The 15000-nt window shown below is 39.8% G+C and overlaps 2 protein-coding genes across 2 annotated transcripts in view; both read left to right on the plus strand.

Moving 5' to 3' along the window:
• The window catches only part of srrm4 (serine/arginine repetitive matrix 4), a 68570-nt gene extending 62800 nt beyond the window's left edge, over positions 1-5770 (plus strand). Inside the window, exons 9-13 of the mRNA XM_047819062.1 lie at positions 1194-1477; positions 2131-2298; positions 2414-2518; positions 3119-3262; positions 3383-5770. Coding sequence (XP_047675018.1) covers positions 1194-1477; positions 2131-2298; positions 2414-2518; positions 3119-3262; positions 3383-3617 — 936 coding nt within the window. The 3' untranslated portion in view covers positions 3618-5770. The remainder of the gene's footprint in view (positions 1-1193; positions 1478-2130; positions 2299-2413; positions 2519-3118; positions 3263-3382) is intronic.
• Positions 5771-11163: 5393 nt separating this feature from the next.
• Positions 11164-15000, plus strand: part of hspb8 (heat shock protein b8) — a 9136-nt gene continuing 5299 nt past the window's right edge. The window contains exons 1-3 of the mRNA XM_027163043.2: positions 11164-11290; positions 11484-11869; positions 14230-14293. Of these exons, the coding sequence (XP_027018844.1) occupies positions 11518-11869; positions 14230-14293 (416 nt within the window). The 5' untranslated portion in view covers positions 11164-11290; positions 11484-11517. The remainder of the gene's footprint in view (positions 11291-11483; positions 11870-14229; positions 14294-15000) is intronic.

The raw sequence follows: 15000 nt of genomic DNA on the forward strand, positions 1-15000 counted from the left end.
CAGGGACCCAACAGCAGCAGCTTGGTGGACATAGGATTCGAACTCGCAACCTTCCGATTGGTAGCACAACACCTTAACCACTAGGCTAACCGATTCTGTCCGGCGCTTAAAAAAAATCACAGTAATCTTCCGCTAGGTTTTTTTGCAACCAGGAGTCGCGACTGACTGAAGTGCTGCGCGTCTCATAGACCTGATTTATTTCTCCTTTTTTTTTTAGCTGAAATAATCAAAGCTTTGTAGCTGATCATGTTTCTTTCTGTAAATGTTCTTAATAATCATGTAGTATTTTGTGTTCAGTAACAATCCTAACAATGTATTGACATTTGAGCTTTACACATTTTCAGTTTAGGGATAACAGTATTTAAAAAAAAAAAAACCTAGAAGAAAATGAAGCGTTATTATAAGCAGTGAGGCAAGAGTGGCTTTGGCTTTTGAAGACGAGGCCTTTTATTTGTCTTTTTCTTGCATTTTCCCGCTCTAACGATGCACTTACGTTACCCGCTCTTCCCTTTTTCCTACACCGTACCTACTTAAGGAGGAAGTCTGGATTGGTAAGTCGATGCTACCCGCAGATTTAGCGTCTTACTGTAGGACGCTGGTGGACTTTAAAAAGCCGTTCCTGCAGGCGAACTAAACTCAAACTCAAATGTCCTGTGTTTTTAATCCCTCCACGCTTTGACTTAGACTGGATTAGACGGCAGCTATTCTTCTGTCTTTAGATTCTATCTTACATTTAGATAACGTTTTTAAACGACAGAACGTCTTCAACAGGGCTTTCTTTATTTTATTCTTTACTGTTTTTCTCTCCTTTTTGTTGTTAAATGTTTTTCCCCCTATTATTTTCTTCTCCTCTCTTTCTTAATCCGTTCTTCTCTTATTATTAAGCCAGTCTTTTATTCTCTCTCTCTCTCTCTCTCTCTCTCTCTCTCTCTCTCTCTCTCTCTCTCTCTCTCTCTCAGTCTCTCTCACTTTCAGTGCATATTATTCCTTTCCCCTCTTTTCATTTCTTCTCGTTCCTTTTCTGGCATGTGACAAATTGTGCATGTTTTTTTAAATCTTCTCTTAAACATTCTGACCTCGTGTTTAAGTTCTTCTCTGTGCTACAGTTATGTAGGCGCTTTTCTAGAGAGCTCACACTGCAGCTAGAATTTTTTCCCTCCGTTTTTTTATATAACAGCGTCGTTCTCTTGCAGGTCGTTCATTCGCATCCTGGCCTGGAATCCTCCATCGTCCAGGACTCGCCATGTATTCAGGGTAAAGGACGTACCGATTACGATTCGGGAAATGACACGTCCTCTCCGCCGCTGTCTAAAACCGGTGTCTCGAGGACGCAGGACACGGCAGACAGACAGGAGAAACTGAAATTTCTGGACAATTCGTCCGATTCAGGAAACTCTCTGAGTAGCTACGAGTCCCTGAGTAAAGCCGAACACAGAGAGAGTCACGTTAACACGTCGGCTTTCAACAAGCTCAAAAGGTGAGAGACACAAATGGAAGCTAAGTGGATTATTTTTCGAAAAACTGCACTCCGTCTTACGCTTTAACGGCGATTTGCCAGCGATTTAGCAATTTATTTCTGGATGAATGACAAACACACGGTGCGCTTTTAATCTCAACACTCCGAGCTAGTTATTTCCGGTTCTGACTCGGATATTAACGTCTGTTCATTCACCAGAATCGCTAACCATGCTAACCACGTTATCGCCAAAGAAAAGAAACCCGACACTGAAGACGCCATCCGTAAATGTCTTATGTTACAATTACATTAATGTCTACTTAGGAAAGAAAACTTTACTGCGTCGAAAGATAACGCAGATGTGCGACATCCCTGTTTAAGTTGTTGCTATAGAATGAACACCTTCCCACCAATCAGGCTTGAGAATAGGATCAGTTTAGTAAGCATGTAGATCTGCTCTCTTTCATTTATAACCTCATTTTAATTCGATCTTATCCGAAGTCTTTTTTTTAAATAATCTTTTCTAAATAGAAGTTCGACACATCTATTGGGAACCGCATCTGAATTTTTTTACTTTTAACAGACATTGTTTGCATTCGCACGATCATCGCCGTCGTCATCGTCGTCGTCGTCATCATCAGCTAATCTTGTGGCATGTTTTGTGTAAATTCCAGCGAAGAGTCCAGCAGCTGTTTCGGATTTATGAGCCATCATTCTCCGTCTGCTGTGAAATCTCAGTTTCGCTCGGAAACCCGGTCTCGCAGCAGGAGTCGATCGTCACGAAGTTCTCGCCACTGGGGACGTCACATATCCAGGAGCAGGTCTCCGTCCTCCTGCCGCAGGTCCGTCTCCTTGTAATGAAACGTACCTCAGTTTAGCGGCAGCTGACATTTTTACCTCCCAATCTGTGTGTGTGTGTGTGTGTGTCTGTGTGTGTGTGTGTGTGTGTGTGTGTAGGTCGTATTCCCGGTCATCCATTTACTCCTGTGACTCCAGGAGATCGAGTGTGTGTAGCGTGAGCAGTCGACGGAGCGGGAAACGGTCGCGATACACACCGGACCGGTATGCAGCTGTGCCCTGACCTGTCTACATTCAGACATCTTCCAAAATAAATCAAATAAATTAATGGATTAATGAATTAATTAAATAAATAAACTCATCCTTCATCTGCACCCCATCCCATTGTTTTATTTTCCAGTCCCGGTCACTCGGTTACTTAACGAGCCGAGGTGAAGTTTGTTCGATGAGGCGTAGCGTTATCACAGTAGACTTTCAGTAGAACGACATCAACAACAACATCAACAAGAAATAGATCTAAAAACAAATATAAAGCTATAAAAGCTTAAAGTCTCAGTTTATTTTTTTATTCTCTCCTTTCAGTTGAATTACAAGACTTTTATTTTCTTTACGATCCCCTCGTTTGCATTTTAGTTTCCACGGTAACAGGAAACAGCACCTTGTTTGCTTTTGGTGTTTAAACGGCTTTCTGTTTCTACAAGACTGCTATTGAAACTTTGCCTCGTTCCCTGCCAGTTCGTTAGCGTGTCCAGGGAAGATTTAAAAGAAAGTTGTAGACTAAACTGGTGCAGATTTTAATCAGAAGACTTTTAATTAGCGCTGGATTTACTGGATATCTGTTTCATACCGATGTCCCTTCCAAAGGATCCGAGAGAGAAGGAGAAGCTCCGGCTCGTGTGAGAAGCCGTCAAAGCGAAGCAGGAAGCGCAGCAGGAGGAGAATCTGTTCTCCCATGAGGAAAAGAAGGAGAGACTCGCCCAGTCATCTCGAGGCTCGTAGAATCACCAGGTCTGACTGCAGCTATATTTCACCTTCTTTTACACATGCTATTAAGAAATAATGAATCGGAGCAGGCTGTAAGGCGACATCTGTCTCATTTCTGTTGTTCTTTCTCGTCTTTCTCATCAGTGCGAGGAAGAGACCGATTCCCTACTACCGCCCAAGTCCATCCTCTTCCTCGAGCCGCTCCAGCAGCCTGTCCTCCTGGAGTCTGTTCTCTCTCACCCGGAGCCCGAGCCTCAGCCGCGGCAGGAGTCGCAGCCGCTCTTCGTACCGCAGTTACACTCGAAGCACCTCGCTCAGCTCCATCTACAGCAACAAGAGCTATGACTCTCTAGTCAGCTACAACCGCGCTCGCCGCTAACTTACAGACAAGAACACGGATCTGGACCTATCAAAAATATCCATGAGCTAGCGAGCTAACAGAAAAAAAACAAAAAAAACCAAAAATCCAATTCACTGACACACGTTAGCTCCTATTAGCAAATTACTGTACAGCTAGCTAGCAAGCAGGAGCCAGGTGTAGCCATGTTAATCACAACGTTATCTCAAACGTTTACAACAAAGTAAATTCCAGCTAAAATTACAGTTTGCTAAGTGCACAATGTTGAGATTATAAGAAAGATGATCAAATTTTTAGAACAAAGTGTTAGTTCTGATTAAAACTCATCTAACAAGGAAGTAGAGCAGGAGCTAGTTAGGGCTAAGGTAATCTCAAATCAGAGGCATGGCTAGGGCTGTTAGCAAGCTAACCAGAGCGCACATTACTCAGAAAATTTGAAAAGGTTTAATAGAACGAAACTGTGAATGGATACGGGATGCCACATGCTGAAAAATCACCTCAGAAAGCACTGGAACATTTCCATATTTGTTAACGAAGACTCTTGACTGGTATAACAGGCTTAAATGCTATGCGCCATGTGTGGGGCCAAACACCGTTTCTTTATTGTTTAGCCGCACTAACGCAGTTTAAACCGACATGCGCTGCAGTGTCACTTCAGCTTAGTAACCTCGAGTTAAGTATAATTTCATGCCTAAAGTGTGAACCCCTTTCATCCGACCTGCCCATCACTTCTTCTTCTTTTTTTAAGAACCGTGTCAAGTCAGAGTCGCTCGAGAACAGAGATATATGGCCTCCGTTACAGATTTTACTGCACGCCGGGATTTTTCGACACCTGCATCACATTTTCAACCCTTTGAAAAATTGTGCCATGCTGCCGTACACACGCCCCATCGGCTCAAATACCAGCCGTATTTATCTTCCACCCGAGTGCAAAACAATTCAAACGGCGACGGCCGTCACAGCGACAGACGGATGACAGACTATCTGAACAAGACAGAAGCCCGTCTGTCTGCGCCAAAGTGCTCATGCTAGTTTAAGAGAAAAGAAATGTATTTGTACATCTACAATCTTAGCTATCTGAACACAGTATCATTTATCACACAGTGTGGAATTGCCATAGATGTACATACACTAAGTCTGTAAACATTCTTCTTTAACAAACATTAACTAGCTTCGTTAACTCGCTAAACGGTCTGATAATTAGACAGTAGATGCTAATCTAGTTAAAATGATCTGATGAGATTAGTTTTGAAGTTAATTATTTTAACTTAGCTTAAGCTCAACTTAACTAGCAGAAATTATGACCCGACAAGGTAGCTGTAGCAAAACAAGGCTAAAGTGCAAGCTTAAAACGACCACCCAGAAAATCATTAAAAGACATTTAAGATAAAAGTACAGTTAGCTAAGCATAAAGCTAACACAATAAGAGTGGCTAACATAAGCTCAATGTTAAGACTATAAGAAAGATGATCGAAAAGGAACGAATTGTTAATTAAGTATAAAACACGGCTAACAATGAAACAGAGCAGGAGATTTGTTTTACTAGAAAATTTTTAATAGAATTAAACTGTGAACAGATACAGGATGCCATGTGCTGAAAAAATCACCTCAGAAAACGCTAAGCCTGGGACGTTTCTGTATTAAAAAAATCTTGACGGCTAATTTTCGTTAGCTTCTAACAACTAATTAGCTAAAACAAACGTGTTTCGCTAAGCGTAGTTTAACGACTAGACTAAAACTAGATAGATTTCACTGATAAGTTAAGCTACTGAGCTCCAGCTACGATCCGGTCGCTAGCTAATTTGCAACCCCGATCTGTGGCTTAAGAAACTGTAAAACAGAAATATTTCACAATTAATATGAAAAAAAATTCATCTAAAATCTCAAGCTTAAATATGTGCATCTGTAGCAATTTGTCAAACATTAATCATTGCACTTCATTAGAAAGAGAAAAGCACTGGAATATTTTAGTAAAATAATGCTTGGTTTATTTATTTATTTATTTATTTATTTAACTTTATTGCTCACATTTTATAGCTTGTTGGATTGTTAATTCTCTCACTCACTCATTTTCTACCGCTTATCCGAACTTCTCGGGTCACGGGGAGCCTGTGCCTATCTCAGGCGTCATCGGGCATCGAGGCAGGATACACCCTGGACGGTGTGCCAACCCATCACAGGGCACACACACACTCTCATTCACTACGGACAATTTTCCAGAGATGCCAATCAACCTACCATGCATGTCTTTGGACCGGGGGAGGAAACCGGAGTACCCGGAGGAAACCCCGAGGCACGGGGAGAACATGCAAACTCCACACACACAAGGCGGAGGCGGGAATCGAACCCCGGCCCTGGAGGTGTGATGTGAACTAAGCCACCATGCCCCCTGGATTGTTAATTCATTAATTAATTTATTATTTATTTATTTCATTTTCTTGGATATTTGTTGTAATTTTTTTTATATAGAAGTAATTAATATTTTCTATATAGAGAGATGGAAGTCTTTGAACATTTTTTTTAAATTTCTATTTAATTTTTTTTTCTCCTTATTTATGAATAGTGATGATGTAGGTGATGTGCTGGAGAAATCTGAACATACAGAGACATACAGAATGCCACTGCTGAAAGGAAGCTTGAGGAAGTAGAAAGACATGTAGTCACTTTTTCTCTGGCTAGGAGGAAGAAATAATAAAGTAAAACAAGGCAGAATCATTCCTGTATAATAAGCACGATAATTAACAGAACTAAAAAAGGTATAAAAGTCAACCCCAGTCATTGGAGGATGGTCACGTGTGATAGGTTACGATTGAATTTTTAATATTAAAAAAAAAAAGTTTTCTTCTTTTTTAAAAAAAATTAATAAATCTGGAGAATCTGTAAATGTCTGGTGTAAATACGCATAGGATTCGTGTGACTAAAGTAAGCATGTGTGTAATTTATTGAAAAAAGGACAAAGCTTTGCAAAGAAATTGCCGACTCGGCCGGCTGCTATAAAGACACGGGATGTTTATGATGTCAAACTATATATAATACGTTCCAGGGAAAAAAATAAAAACACTGGCATTCTATGAGAAATGAATAACGTTACACCAGCGTTGTCTGTAAAGCCTGAAGTTTCTCGATCGCCATTTCACCGAGAAACAAACAGGACGTTCACCACTTCTTCATCAGGCTATGTGAAGGTCTGTGTATAATATTGTACAGTGCATCGATCTATTCATGGTCCATTTATTTTAACTGAACAAACGTTTTCAAACACAGACACTAGTCCTGTCTTAATTAGCACTGAATTAGCATCAGGCAGGGTACAGAAAATGTCTACTCAAGTTCGTTTCTATAATCCCAAATGCTAGAACAACTACTTAGTGTTTTTATACAATGTTGGCCATTTTAATAAATATCCTCAAACACTACAACTCTTTACTATCTAGCATTCTTACTAGCATGTTTTAAATTCTACAAACATTAGAAATCCTCTTGCTGTTCTTACTTGAGCGTCATTAATAAACACCCCAAATGCTAGAATTATTCACTTCCCAGTATTCTTTTTTCAATTTCGGCCATTTTACGCGATCATCTCAAATGCTAGAGCATCACAGCAACTGTGCAAAATGATCGAGATTGTCTATATTTATATTTATTACTAGAACATTTATTACTAGAAGTCCTAAAACTCTTACTAGTCATTTTAATTTTTTTTTTACTACAACCTTGACCAATAATAAACATCCCTAACTAATAATACAAGTATAATATATAATTAACTAACTTATTAAACCACCAGGGATGTTTTTTTTTAAATTCCTAAAATAAAATGAAATGTAGCATTCTTACTAGAATATCAGTCATTTTATTAACCGTTCCAAATGCTAGAGCTCTTCGCTACCTAGCATTCTAACTAACATGTCCATTATCGCAAACGTCTCAAACACTGGAACACCCTCTCTTTATTTATATCCTACAAGCCATTTTAATAAACATCAGCCACTTTAATAAACATTTCAAATGGTACAATTCTTCATGACCTAGTGTTCCTGCTAGAACATCAGCCATTTTAATGACTAGCCAATTCGCTGCTCGGAATCTGTTCTAACAAGACATCTTTTATTTTCAGGTATTAGTTATCATGTGTTGTGTTATCAGTTGTGAAGGAATAGCGAAATGATTTGAAATGAAATAACATGTATTGGCACTCATGCAGGATCACATCATGAGTTGTTTTTTTTTGTTTTTTTGAGAAAATTCCAGAAACATTCTGCTAAAAATGACTTTGAATCTTTGGAAAACTTAGCGGTAATCGGATTTATGGCGTCAGATTAACTTCATGGTGGCTTTTCTTTTAGTAATTTTCCAGCACTTCTGATAGAAATGTTATTCTTGAGGTTCTGGTTTCTCTTTTTTCCCCATATTATCTGTATAACAGACTTCACAATCTTTGTGCTCATGCGGTAAATTGTAGTTAGCCGCAGCCATTAGCTAGTAACCGTAGTTTCTGGTTGCTTAGCGATAGTGGTCTATTTCTGTAGCATGTTACCTCATATGCTAACTTTAAATGATCCAGTAGGTACTAAATATGCCACAGTAATATAATTATAATTATAATGTCTTTATGCTTTTTCCTACTTTTTTTTTTCTAAAAAGGTTTGTCACTTAAGAATGTATTCTCGTACCCTACCATTTGGGTTTTTGTCCCATCACTTCCTGTCGACTGTCACTATCTTAAAAAACATAATGATAACAACTGCCAAATGACTTAAATTACATTCAAATGTGTGGTTGAGAATCCAACAACAAATGTGTGTATTGAAGTGAGTCTCAGAAACCATTTTCCTCTGTATTATATGCAAAATTGTGTGTGTGTGTGTGTGTGTGTGTGTGTGTGTGTGTGTGTGTGTGTGTGTGTGTGTGTGTGTGTGTGTGTGTGTGTGTGTGAGTGAGAGAGAGAGAGAATGTCCTAGAATACGAATGTGTCCTCTTTCACTAGGTCTAGTCTTTCTCTGTTGTCTGAGTCCATGTAGATATTATAGAATAAATAAAGAGACTTGTTTGAAACTTATTATACGTGTTGATGGTATTGAATTGGAATGTCGTGTCTCAGACTCTTCATGAGTGATCTTAGACGGGAATAAGGGGAAGGTCGTGTTTCTTGGTGATCGTATAATTGTGTCATCTTTGCATGTTTAGAACTTGTGTGTGTGTGTGTGTGTGTGTGTGTGTGTGTGTGTGTGTGTGTGTGTGTGTGTGTGTGTGTGTGTGTGTGTCTATGTGCGTGTCTGTGTGCGTCTGTTTGTGTGTCTGTTTGTGTGTCTGTCTGTGTGTGTATGTGTCTGTTTGTGTGTATGTGTGTGTGTGTGTGTGTGTGTGTGTGTGTGTGTGTGTGTGTGTGTGTGTGTGTGTGTGTGTGTGTGTGTGTGTGTGTGTGTGTGTGTGTGTGTGTGTGTGTGTGTGTGTGTGTGTGACATAACCTCACATACCAATGACCCGAGCCCTGACTCTGACTTAGCCGAGGTGAGTTAGGTTCCTTTAAATAGGCCATGAGTCACTGAAGGAGGGAACATGCTACATTCACACGCACCCTAATTTTCTGTACACTACCGTTTATAAGTCCTATGACTATAAGAAAGTACTGTATAACACGCCGATGTGGAAACTCTGAGCGTGATTAAGTGGATCAAATAACACCAAATTTGCCAAAATTTAACAACACAAGAAACTAAATGTTAAATAAAAGTCTTTATACAGAAAACTTCACCATGTCGATTCTTTATTATTATCATTTTTATTTTAAACCCATTTATTAGCCTTAGAATTTGTGGTCTGTCCTTGATACAGATATAGACACATTAACATATTAAAAAGAGTGCATCAATATAAACCTGTTGTTTGTGTTAGAGCCTGATATAGTCAGAGCCACTGTAATAAAATATTAGCTATAAATAAATAAACAAATAAACAAATAAACAAACAAATAAATAAATAAATAAATAACCCAATTTGTGGGATAAGTAAAGAAAGCATGATGTTAGTTTAATTAAGTCAAGGAAAAGTAAGTCAGTGAAACAGATATTGTTTAAAACTGATTATTATTCTTATTCTTATTCTTCTTATTGTTGTTGCTGTTGTTGTTTTTGTTATTATTATTATTATTATTATTATTATTAGTAGTAGTAGTAGTAGTAGTAGTAGTAGTGTTGTTATTATTATTATATTATTATTATTATTATTATATTGTTGTTGTTGCTGTTATTATTCTTGTTATTATTAGTAGTAATAGTAGTATTGTTGTTGTTATTGTTGTTGTTGTTGTTGTTAGTGTGAATGTAAATCAACTGTCTGTTATTACAGTTCTATTCATATTCACTTGAATTAATCACAATTTCTTGCTTGATCATCCTAGATCCTGTTTGAACATGTGATAACGTGGTAAATTAAGGAGCACGTGAACATTGCAGAAGTTGCTGGAGTCCCGGGCTAAAAGTGGATAATAGAGGAGGGGTCTTTAACAGCCCTTTAACCGGGTTGCCAAGTTGATAAAGTCAGAGTCGGTTTTAAGATATTTTGGAAGAAAAAGTCGTAATAAAATGATTGTTTTTATGTTACACTGGTGGGAGTTGTTAAATCTGTCATATAACTATTACTTAAGTTTATTAGTTATTAGTTTTCAAAATAATTTTTGGCAAAGAGTTAGAAATCCTGATTCTTTATCATACAATATGTGTACTTATATTTGATCTATTATTATGTGTCTTTCTTTTTATTGTTATATCTTTTTGATTTAATTTGAATAAACAGAATAAATTTCAGGGACTGATTTAGTCCTGATTGGCATCTGAACATTTTATGGACATCGTCTCCACCTCAGAGCCTATAGCAGTTACATAGAAATACGTTCATGATGTCAAACTAGTAAATTCTCCCTAGAAAGAGTGTTTGCATGCTAAGTAGCTAGCCAAACATCTGGAATCTGCAATTCGTCCTGTATTTCTTTCCATGTTGTGTCCCTTTTTGTCCTGTAATGAAAAACATATGCTGTATGTTCTGGTCTTTATCAATCAGGTCTGCGCTGAAATCAGAGTTTGCGATGACCCATTAGTTTCTCAGGAGCTCTCGGCTGCACTATTATATGTATGTATAATGACATTATTAACATTTACATTATTTAATGTAGAGTGTCACCCGAATGAGGATGGGTTCCCTTCTGAGCCTGGTTCCTCTCAAGGTTTCTACCTCATGTCCTCTCAGGGAGTTTTTCCTTGCCGCCGTCGCCTTCGGCTTGCTCATTAGGGATAGGGATATATATATATTAATTTTATATATTAATACATTTTTTATCCTTATTTCTTCTTCTTCTTCTTCTTCTTCTTCTTCTTCTTCTTCTTCTTATATTTTTTTCTCTCACTTCTGTTTCCATACTTCTGTAAAGCTGCTTTGAGACAATGGAAAATTGTTAAAAGCTCTATACAAATAAATTGAATTGAATTGGAAAAAAAGTTTTGTGTCACCATTCGTGTTTACATCACGACTAAAGATTATCCTTTGAGCTTTATACCCAAAAACAAATCCTCCCAGTTGAGGGTTTATGATAATAATATGGCAACCCAAACCCCTCAGGCTGTATAAAAGAGCACCAGTCCACTTTTGGCTGGAGACCCTTTAAACACACACACAGCAAGTGGACACTGAGACTCTAGGTGTGTGTTAGTGTGTGTGTGTGTGTGTGTGTGTGTGTGTGTGTGTGTGTGTGTGTGTGTGTGTGTGTGTGTGTGTGTGTGTGTGTGTGAGCGTCCAAAAGATACTTTATCTAAGTGTTAACTGGAGTTTGGACATTTGTTTCCACAGAATTGAATAATCTTGACACTTTTTTTTCACGTTAATTCTTTACAGACTTGACTAAACTTGTGTTGACACCCTTGAGAAGATGGCAGAAGGTGATTTCTACCCCCTGGGAAGCAGACAGAGGATGACACGTGACCCTTTCTCTACGCACTTTATGGATCCGGACTTTTCTGTGCCCATGTCCGCGTTCCCGGAGGATTTGTCTCTAGACTGGCCAGGCTGGGCGCGCCCCCGCCTCAGCGCGCGCCTCGGCTCACCGTGGACGGGCTCGTTCCCGCGCTCTTCGTTCCCCCGCACCTCCATGAGCGCGCAAACCCCTCGAGGCGCGCCACCGATGGACCCGGATGAGCCGTGGAAAGTGTGCGTGAACGTGCACAGTTACAGACCGGAAGAGCTGACCATCAGGACTAAGGACGGTTTTGTAGAAGTTTCAGGTGAGAGACAAGATTTTTTTTTCTTCTTCTGACCATCATTTGTTGGTTTGAGGGGGAAGGGGGAGGAGGGGGGGAGGAAGGGGAGGGGGAGGGGAGAGGAGAGGGGAGGGGAGGAGGAGGAGGAGGAGGAGGAGGAGGAGGAGGAAGAGGAGAGAGGAGAGGAGGAAGAGGAGGGGAGGAAGAGGAGAGAAGGAAGAAGAGAGGAGGGAGAGGAGAGGAGGAAAGGAGGGGGACGAAGGGGGAGGGGGAGAGGGGAAAAGAGGGGAGGAGGACGAGGAGGATGAAGCAGGAGGAAGCTTGCTCCTGTTTTCTTTTTCTTTTTTGTCTTTTTATAAACCATTTTTTTAAATAAAACATTACATACCAAATATAAAACAATCACAACACACACACACACACACACACACACACACACACACACACACACACACACAGGGGAAAGCTGATTCACATTCATAAATCAGACAAGATAAAAAATTGCTGTTTTAATTCAGTTTAGTTTTAAATAGAATAATAAAATCCTTTGTTTCTTTATTACGTTGGATTTTGTTAAGATTTCTTGAATGTTTAGATTTATTCTGGTTTAGAGTTTAAATCTTTAGGTGACGTTTGTTTACTTTTTAGTTTTGACTAATTTAAGTCAGACACGATTGGTTCAGGTTCTTGTAGACCGCCTTTCTGATCTAAAGCTAAAGATCTAAACTGATTTAATTTAGACCGGTTTAACTTAGAATTTAGGTTTAATTTAATAAGTTTGATAAGACTTTTTTACTTTAGACCATATTAGTTTACGGTTAGTTTAGACTGTGTGTGTGTCCGTGCGTGTCCTTGTGGTGTGTGTGTGTCCGTGCGTGTCCTTGTGGTGTGTGTGTGTGTGTGCGTGTGTGTGTGAGAGAGAGCACAGTGACTTGCACATTTCCACAATGCCTCTCTGACTCTGTCACCTGCTGAGATACTTTAAGAAACATCACGCTACAAACAGAATTAGCCGTCAGATGGAGACGCGCCCTGTTCTGTCTGTAAACAGCACTAAATCAGAGACACATGATACATGGAACAGAGGGAAGACTTCAAACTTAATGGCTCAAAGCCATGACTAATGTTTGATGAAAGAACCAACGCTACAGAACACAGATTGGCTTTTTAATCACATCGGTGACAAGGATGTGATGCTGTGAGTAAAACAATAACCGGGCTGTTTTACAGTAAAGAGATTAATAATGATCACATTCATCAGATCCAGAGCCGAATCTGTCGGGTGTTTAAACTGAGACTGTGTGAAGGGCTGTACTGTATATATCTAAATACCTCGGCCAGACCAAAGCAGCGGAACAATTTACTGTCTAACAGCTGGAGAGAGAGAGGGAGGGAGGGGGAGAGAAAGTGAGGGAGGGAGAGAGAGTGAGGGAGTGAGAGAGTGAGTGAGGGAGGGAGTGAGAGGAGTGGGTGTGAGGGAGGGAGTGAGAGGAGTGGGTGTGAGGGAGGGAGGGAGGGAGGGAGGGAGGGAGTGAGAGGAGTGGGTGTGAGGGAGGGAGAGGAATGAGAGAGGGAGGGAGGGAGAGAGTGGGAGGGAGAGAGGGAGGGAGAGAGTGGGAGGGAGAGTGGGAGGGAGGGAGAGAGGGAGTGGGAGAGTGAGAGAGAGGGAGGGAGGGAGAGTGGGAAAGAGGAATTGGGAGAGAGAGAGAGAGAGAGAGAGAGAGAGAGAGGAAGAGAGGGAGGGAGTGAGAGAGGGAGAGAGAGAGGGAGTGAGTGGGATGGAGGGAGTGGGGGAGAGAGGAAAAAGAAAGAGAAATCGAAAAAGAAGAAAAAATTAACAATTAATAGAAGACAGAAAGAGGAAGATGAAAAAATGAGAAAGAAAATGATCAATGAAACAGAAGTAAAGTAAAAAGATAGAGCAGAAAAGAATGAACCAGAAAAAGACAAGCAATAAATTAATTGATTAATTGATTAATCAATTAATCAATTAATTGATGCACAAATGAAGGCCTGAGAAAAGATTAAAATAGAAAACAAAGAATATTTTCAAGAAGAGAAGAATGGAACTGAAATAAAGTGCCGTGTTGACGCTCGGATGCTTAATGCTGCTGGCGCTGAAATGTTTCCTACTGTGACCTTTCTGTAAAACCTAGGGGTCAAAGGTCAAACAACAGGAAGTGTGCTACTGTGCGTTGGTACAGAGCACTGAGCGCTAAATGTCAAGTCTCACTTCACTTAGCAGCTGTTTCTCTAAGACTAATGCTGTGTGTGTTTGTGTGTGTGTGTGTGTGTGTGTGTGTGTGTGTGTGTGTGTGTGTGTGTGTGTGTGTGTGTGTGTGTTAGTTAACAACTGTCGTACCATTTTTTTTTTTCCTGCTCAGGTAAACATGAAGAGAAGCAGGATGAGGGAGGAATCGTGACGAAGAACTTCACAAAGAAAATTCAGTAAGTGTCTCTGCATCTCTGCATATATCAGAAGGATAGACAGAGAGAAAAAGAGAGCAAGAAAGAGAATGAGAAGAGTTTATTATCATATGATAACTATTGTTGAAGTAATCAATCACTTAGAATGTCTATAACATGTTGACCATCATTAAGACTTCTTTTGGGGAAAAATAAAAACCTGAAAAACATACACACACACACACACACACACACACACACACACACACACGGACAGGGGACAAAAGCAAATCATCAAACCCACATCACATGGTACCGTATTGGATCATATGATGTGATATCATGCGGTATCACGTCATGTGGTATCATATCCCGGATCATAACCCAGATCTTCTGTGTATGGGTTATGACGTCATGGGTTATTACGTCATGCGGTATCATATCCCGGATCTTCTGTGTATTCAGTGTCTCTCAGAGACGAGTTGTTACAGTATCACCTGGTATTATATCATGTGGTATCATATTGCCTAATATGGTATTATATTCGTCCCTTATCCAAAATTTGTACAACTGAGCTTTAAGGGCCTTGCTTAGGGGCCCAACAGTGGCAGCTTGGTGGACCCGGGATTCAAACTAATGACCTTCTGATCAGTAGTCCAACACCTTAACCACTAGGCTACCACACATTAACCACTCATCGTACCGTGGTATCATGTGCTCTCATATGATATCATGTGGTATTATATCTT

Source organism: Tachysurus fulvidraco, chromosome 9 (genome assembly GCF_022655615.1).
Source record: "Tachysurus fulvidraco isolate hzauxx_2018 chromosome 9, HZAU_PFXX_2.0, whole genome shotgun sequence".
NCBI lineage: Eukaryota > Metazoa > Chordata > Actinopteri > Siluriformes > Bagridae > Tachysurus > Tachysurus fulvidraco.